Raw genomic sequence first — 8393 nt, forward strand, 5'->3', positions numbered from 1 at the left:
ATGTGAGATTTTTTTAATTATTGTATACATACGGCTGTTTTTCGTCAAGGTATTCATCATATAAAATGTTATCTTGTTCATTAAAAGTACGACTATCCACTTTAAACGAATACATTTTAAAATAAGACTGTATACAGGGGACAAAAATATTTATAAATGGCACTCGTCCTGCAGGGTAAGTGCATTAAAATTTTCACTCGTCCTGCAAACACATGCACTTGTCCTTCAAATATGTGTGAAAGAAAGATTGCAAAGGACTGATATGACTAACAATTAGTGCTGCAACAATACGCCCAAAACCGTATTGCAATATATTGTCAGTTCAAAAACCCGTATTGCAATATATTGCAATATATTGCTAACTTGTACCTGAATTATAACTCGCCAGCTAATCACCAAACCCAACCTTTGAATTTTAGGTTCTAGTTATATCCTATTGGCAATTCTAGCCTTTTTTTACAAAATGCTATATAAACACAATTTACTCTTTTTTGGCTTTACAAAGCATTTTGTTATGAAAGATTAGTATTGTCATATTTTCTATAAAGTCAAACTCGGCGTTTGTTTCGTCTGCCATTCTGAGAACTTTTATAAAGCCGACAAGAAGAATAATAACCAGAAACAGAATTGTGGATGTTTAAAAGCAGGTCGTGTAACTTATCAGAATGCTGTTATCTAAAAAAAAAATTAATCATTATTACTTCTGTTTATAACAACATAAATTTACATTTTTATTATGTAATTAATTGTGTGTTTTTTTTCGCATTTTCACAAGATTCATCTTGAATTTAACAGTATGACATGCAAAAGAAGATCTTGCGGACTCCCATGAAACAACGATACTAAATATAATAAATTTTTAAGAATGCTTTTTTAACATATCAATTTATTTTTACTAAACACCAATTTGTTTTGTTTACCTTGATATCATTATTTCGGATGGCTTTTCTGGACGAAATGTGGATGATTTTTTGTAGTATTTTGGTACCGGTATGATGAAACTCGTATCGCAATACAATATCCGGATTGTGTATTGCAATATATACCGATATACCGGTATATTGTTGCAGCACTACTAACAATGTTTCCTAAATCACTGCTAAAATGCTGCTTACTTAGTTATTCTTGCCAGCTAATCACAGAAGAAATGTTAACTTACTTTATTTATGAGGAACACAAAATAAATAAATGAAGACAAATTTGTTTTTTCAATTTTCTAATGCTTGCGTGCTTTCCATTTCGGATGGTTGAACATCGCTCCTGCCCCCTTTAAAGAACGCTTGTATGTCAGACATTTTTCAGATGAAATTCAGACTGGTTTAAAACCGTACTTTGCAGTAAAATAATTCTTTAAAAAAATCAATACTAACAGTGAATGAAGTCAGATGGTTCCCTGTCAACATGGACGCGCAAAGTTTACACCAAAAAGCCAATATTTACTCGGGACACAGTCTCGCATAACAACGCGCACCTGCTGTATGAAATTTACAATTACGATTTCCGGTTCATTATCGTTCTACTTTCGGAATAGATATGCTTAAAGAAATGATTTTATTTAATGAAAAAGAGTCTTACTGGTCAGAAAATACATATTTTAACATCAGTTTTTTTTCACTCGTCCTGTAGGACGAGAGCTTTAGGGAAATTCACTCGTCCTTTCAAGATTTCACTCGTCAATACGAGCGGACGAGTGGATTTTTTGTCCCCTGGTATAGCTTTTGTTGGCTTTTACATGTGCAAATATAAACATTTTTTTGTCAGAAAGAGCTGCTTATTGATTTCTAATATAACAGCCCATTGTGTATTAAAACAATTGTAACTTAATACCTAAAATAAAATTTATTATAAACGAAGATACCTCAATTACATCACCTATATTGTTTCCTATTTTTAATTTTGTTCAAATATATGGTACATTACAAATCCACTTAATACTATATTATTATAACATGTATTGTCACTCGATATTCATGTTTCTCTTAACTTCATAACTGTTGGGATATGATAAAAAAGGCATCATTCCCTAATATTATTCGAAGTCTGCTGTAATAATAAGTGGCGAAAATAGCGACTGTTTCTTTAGAAGAAGTAAAATTTATAAAGTATCAAATGTACTGTAAGTGTATAAACATTATGTTATTAAATGAATTTTTATGACTTGCATTTGTATGCAATTTGTTTTTCTGCTTTATGAGCGTGAGTACAATGCTCTAATAAATAAACCCTAATAAAACAATATAGCTCCATTAATTTTAATGGTACATAACTTCTATAATGTAAAATAGACCTTATAAGCAAATGAGATTGAAAGCTGGTTGCTGCTTTAAAGGGGTCCTTCATTTATGAAACCCGATTTAAAAGCACGATGTGATCGTTGTCTTGACGCTATTAAATCTGCATAAGAACATGCCAATATTCTTTGGACAAAGATAAATAGAGTTTATAAGTTATTTAATGCAATTGATACCGTATAAAAAACCTTAATGTATCCACTCGATGCAGATTGATGAGGTTTCATTAGCCTATAATACAATTAAGACCATATAATCGTATGTGAATGTTAACTGGGCGCAGATAAATAGGCATCCATCGGGGATTTTTTCAGAATTCAACCGTATATAAGCAGATTTGGGCGTTTTCTGGATGCTGTTGTTAATGTTTTTTGTTTTTGAGGGGAGGGGCTTATTAGTTTTACAATGGTTAGTAGAACAAGGTATAAGAACACGCAGACATTTTATGGACGTACATAAATAGAAGATAAAATTAACTTTTACGCAAATAATAGCATCTGAGCACACTCAATGTGTTGACTCGACGCAGATTGATAGGCTTCTATTAGTAACAATGTCAGCATATTCTAAAGTAGCCTGAAAATGTGATGTCATACCCTATCCATCTTGTTTTACTGGTGGCAACCTGCCACCTTGTAATTGTATTACATTAAGGTGTAGCTCAATATTACCAGAAAACTTATAACACTTGATAGTTTGATGAAAGAGAAAATTTGGCCTGTCTTTGTTACTATTAGCTCTATAATGCACCGAGCCGCAAAATAAACAACCAGAACAGTTCATAACTAAAACACAATCTGCAATATAAATCTGTTTTCAAATTTAATCTGGTGTGCACGTCTGCACATATCAAACAGTATTAACACTAACCAAGTTGTGTAGCTTCGGCCATGCAAACGGGATCGAACCTGTCGTGGGGCGAATGATCAGTGTAATTATGTGGTAAAATGTCATGATTTATAATTAAATATATGGTAAAAAACACTATGGATTTATTATTAAAAGGGCCTACCACACTTTCATCGTTGCTGTTGCAGAATTGAGCTTTATGGTCGTTTATTGGAAATACATAAAATATTCCCGCGTTGTTTACGGGTCGGTTGTTTACTGCATCGAGTTGTGAAAATAGCTTCTTTTAGATCAATTCGTTCCTCCGAATTTCGTACCAAAAATGTAAAAAAATTCCTTATTCCAATTCGGCGATATCATCGTTGCCATGCCGAATTGCGATACAGCAAAATTAAATAAAATGTTCTTATCGGTTGCTGAATAATCACATAAATTCACTGAACAAGAGGCACTTTTGCTCCCTTCATAATGTCGCGATGGATATGACTGAAGAGCGCAGAGGGCCCATATCCGCAGAAAGGGTTTTAAGTGAACGGAAAGGGCCATAATTATATACTTTTTTTTACCTTGTATACAAATTGATCTCGATGATACAATTATACCATGAACCTAGTGTACAGACTAACTCCACCCTGACTGTCGCCTGCCAGGGCATTTCAATTTGACAAAAGAATTTAAGTAAAAATTTGGATTTTTTAAACGCGAAAACGCTCATTTTGGAATTGTTAGCATCTATAAAAATCTTGAAAAAAAGAAGAATAGATTAATGTAGGTAAATATTATAATTAATAAAAAAAGTGCACGATCATATAACAATGCGAGGTAAAAGGTATTGAAACAAAACACTTTTTGGAAGGGTGGGGAAGGGGGGGGGGGGTAAGGGAGAATGGAAGCTGGATGCAATTGGAAAAGGGTATGTTTCAGACAATCAGCTTCTCGTTAAAAAAATCGGCTCCCGATTAATTTGTCATCCGGACAATCGGCTCCTGAACTATTTTCAACTATTGTGTATATTGTGTGATCTGTCTTGACCGCAAAATTGTTATATGTAAGTCTGACTTTATGATGCATTGTTGCTTTTCTTCTCCGTGAAATATCAAACATTTCTGAAGTCAAAAACATTGGTCTTAAAGGTGTTGATTAATTTATTATATTCCATAAACAGCCCATAAGGCATAAGTACGCCATAGGCGGGACAGTCTATTACTGAACCCCAATGGACGGAATGCAATAAGATTGTCGTAGTCTCAAGCGATCCAAATACCATTTTTGTGCCGTTCCGCGGAAACCCAGCGTCTGCGTCTCATCGGTGTATCGTTGCGTTCTACCGGGCTGCTGTTGCAAAGACGCCACCAATAAGATAAACTTAGAAATATTTCCCGCGACATAGTGCACTATTGGTTCTTCACCAAGAGAGATGTCCGTTTAACGCAGCGGCCCATACACGAGCCTCTCACGTAGGCGACCCGGTTTCAATCCCCGTTAAAGGCCAATGTCGTTTGGTGGTCACCATTGAATGTATTTCAGCAAACACTTTAATACCGAGAAGCTGGAAATTGCAACTGTAATCAACATTTAAACTAACTTTTGCAAGTTTAGTCAGTAAATTAATTATTAGTGCTCGGGGATACTTCGGGTACAATTGGTGTGAAATATATTTATAAATTAACTTTAAGAAGTATTTCATTGTACTCAGTGTGAACAAGCGGATAATAATAACTCCCCAAACACAACAACTGACATATGTCCGTTATGGTCTTTTAGCAATAAATACACCCTTTGTGAAACAATATTAATCAAGTTTATGCATTGGTCAGGTTTGTATCCATTTCAAAAAGGTAATTCGTTCAGTTATGATACATAAATAATTAAAATTATATGTGTGTGCAGTACTTTGGTTTGGACGTGTTTATATGCATATGCATACGCAGCGGGGTAAAAATATACAGTAAACGGGTATTTCAAGCAGTTTATGCCAACATCCAATCAGCGCAATTGTATGGTATTTTAAAACCTTATTTTAAACGTTTTTCTCCCAAATATTTTTGACGAAAGTTTAGACTGAATGTTAGAACATGTTCCTTAATACATGAATATAAAACAATATCAGATGCCGGGCCATATGAAAACAGCATGATGCTACTGCTTTATGTAATTTAAAGTGGATCAGATTCAAAAGCATACATATAAATTGTAAGTTAGCGCAAACTTGTAACGTTTTTATGTGATTAACACAATCCGTATCAGGAACCGCAAAGACATCGTAAGTGTCACTAGACCGGAATGTGGACAATGTATCACTAATCTCTCGCTATACGGACAAGTAGAGTTACCGAGTGAGCCTAGCGGGCCGCGTACACAGCTTTAGTTTGGTACAGGGACGAAAGCATAGTTTCATTAAAACACTCACATATTTTTCCATAAATTCAAGAAAATAATGGGAATTTCAAAATTTAAATCAATTTAGTAAAACAAGTATCAGATGCCATTAAACACTTCTTCTCATGTTTGTAATAAAGATTTCTTATTACATTATATCGATGTTTCTTTTTTGTAAATTTACTAAAACTTACATTTCCTCGTTGATAAGGCATTGGACTTTAAAATTCCTCTATGGGAGTGCATTTGTCCATTTTCTCAGGAGTGGGAATATGCCGTGTTGTAAGTTTAGCAGCGCTGTGGGATAACTAGGCTTTATACATGTGCGTAAGTGTCTAAGTCTAATCAGGAACGACACTTTCCGTCTAAACTGGATATTAAATTTGGAAGACACCTCCTTAAACGATAAAAAATCATTAAAAGATGAAAGTGTCGTCCCTGATAATTAGGTGCGGACTTCACAGGCGTATCTAGGATGACACTTTACGCTTTAAGCCCAGTTTTCCCAGAACGCTTCTCATTTGTATACGTGTATGTTATTCAAATCATTTAACTTTTTTATGAACCGGCATCTAAGATTATTTTATTTAATAAAAAAAAAATTTGAATAATGTTTTTCAAGTTTCCATTTTTATCAGGAACACTAATAACATTAATGTGTATTTTTAAATATTCATAATTAAGGTATTGCTTTGGAAGATCGTTTACCTTATTGCTTAATTTGGACACACAACTCATGTTTCTGAACTAATATGACTTACGCAATAATAGTTCTTGACGTCGTTTAAAGACTGCTCATAAAACGTATATTGAAGTGGCGTAACATTTTCTCTTATTGTCTGTGTTCTTTGGAAACTGTTTTATCAATATTTGGTGGTTTTTTTCGGAGACCGAAACAAGTGTTATTAAGGGACATTGAGGACGATTTACCGTTGATCATTATAGATGCGATTTTATTAATTGATTATATGCGTGTATGCCATAAATAATTGTCCACGTGCATGCAATTGATCCTTTGGTGATCTGTTCCGTTCACAGTACATGATAGAGCCTCGTTCTGGAAAACATGGGCTTCATGCATGTGGGTCAATTATCGTCCCAGATTACACTGTGAAATCCGCACCTTCTAGTCAGGGACGACACTTGGGCTACATGCATGTAGGTTAATTATCGTCCCTTGATTAGACAGTGCAGTCCGCATATTCTAGTCAGGGACGCCACTTGGGCTGCATGCATGTGGGTAAATTATCGTCCCAGATTAGACTGTGCAGTCCGCACCTTCTAGTCAGGGACGACACTTGGGCTGCATGCATGTGGGTAGATTATTGTCCCAGATTAGACAGTGCAGTCCGCATATTCTAGTCATGGACGACACTTGGGCTGCATGCATGTGGGTAAATTATCGTCCAAGATTAGACTGTGCAGTCCGCATATTCTAGTCATGGACGACACTTTCCGCCTACACAAAATTGTCTTTTAGAATCCACTTTGTGTAAACGCAAAATTTCATTAAAGCGGCGTCACTCAATAGTCTAGCTTTTTGTAATAGCGGTCAACCTGTGAACATTCAGAAAAATTAGCGATTACTAGTACACCCATAATCGAATACTCATGTTTGATTTATAATAAAAAATGAAGACTATTATTTGCGGTATACCTTTACAAGAAACGATCAAATATAACTCGCAAATGGATGGAGCACATAAGTTACAACATAGTTCCTTAATTATATCAGAAAGCTCTACAGTAGTATATCATTTTCAACCAAATATCAATCATATTCCGCCGCAATGACTAAGTATTCTTAACCTAAATTGTACCATCGGAAAGAGTCTCACGCGTCATATAAGGCTAAAGATATAAACATAACAAAATACACTACGGGTAAAACTCGTCCCCACACAATGCCGTGTTTCCAAAAGATAACGAAGTTCCGCACAGATTTTTTTATAGCTTTTTTGTCTTACAAAGAAATAGTTTGTTCTTGTGTATGTCTAACGACGAAATATTGTCTGAATATTTGAGGCATGTTTTAGCGGCGCCATACTGAAACCTTCCGTTTTCTTACACACGACTACACAAATAATAAAAGTATTATTCCCTCAATTAAATTATATGATTTCGTCAATAAAAGTTGTCGCATTATAATGGAAAAAGCATTGTGCAGTTACTTTGTTCGATATTTGGACAGTTAGCTACGTAATCATATTTACATGTATGTTAAATGAAATTTAAAGAACGTACAACTAAATCTCAACACAGAACATGTTGCGTACGGACACCTTTTAACCACATTTATATAGCGCCCTTTTCATACAATATGTGCGTTCAGAGGCGCTTCACTTTCACCCCCCCCCCCCCCCCCCCCCCGATCACTGGGCCATAAGTCGTCCGTCAACATTCGGCGCAGTGTGCAGCCACAGCACATTTATACACCTGGGTGGAGAGGAGCAAATATGGAATAAATTTCTTGCTCAGGAAATTTCCAGTGGTCAGGGCGGGATTTGGACCTCTCGATCTCTAAGCCAGCGTCCTACCATTAATCCACTGCTCCCACCTTTTACTCTGGTAATTTTGAAAATGACCGATTGAAATTACTGGAAAACAATTATATGCGAACGAACTGTCAATGTTCTCATCGACAAAACAACACATTGATTATCGGGATCATCCGCATTAATTTGAGGTCGATTACTTTTTATTGGTTAAATGATCGTCAAACATTACTAAAAAAAACACCAACTAAGATCTGCGGCTCGCTTACTAAAACGTTATTTTCCTGATTAAAAGTCAAACGTTAAAAGTTGCGTTAGTGATCGACGACATGACAATCATTGAATTTGCGTTGTTTTAAGATTGCTTTAATATTCCTTA

The 8393-nt window shown here is 35.2% G+C and overlaps 1 protein-coding gene across 1 annotated transcript in view; it reads right to left on the bottom strand.

The window, feature by feature from the left end:
• Positions 1–3795, bottom strand: part of LOC127865445 (uncharacterized) — a 45950-nt gene extending 42155 nt beyond the window's left edge. The window contains exons 1-2 of the mRNA XM_052405334.1: positions 3763–3795; positions 3304–3423 (exon numbers count right to left, since the gene is read on the bottom strand). Coding sequence (XP_052261294.1) covers positions 3304–3423; positions 3763–3795 — 153 coding nt within the window. The remainder of the gene's footprint in view (positions 1–3303; positions 3424–3762) is intronic.
• Positions 3796–8393: the final 4598 nt, after the last annotated feature.

Source organism: Dreissena polymorpha, chromosome 1 (genome assembly GCF_020536995.1).
Source record: "Dreissena polymorpha isolate Duluth1 chromosome 1, UMN_Dpol_1.0, whole genome shotgun sequence".
Taxonomy (NCBI): Eukaryota; Metazoa; Mollusca; class Bivalvia; order Myida; family Dreissenidae; genus Dreissena; species Dreissena polymorpha.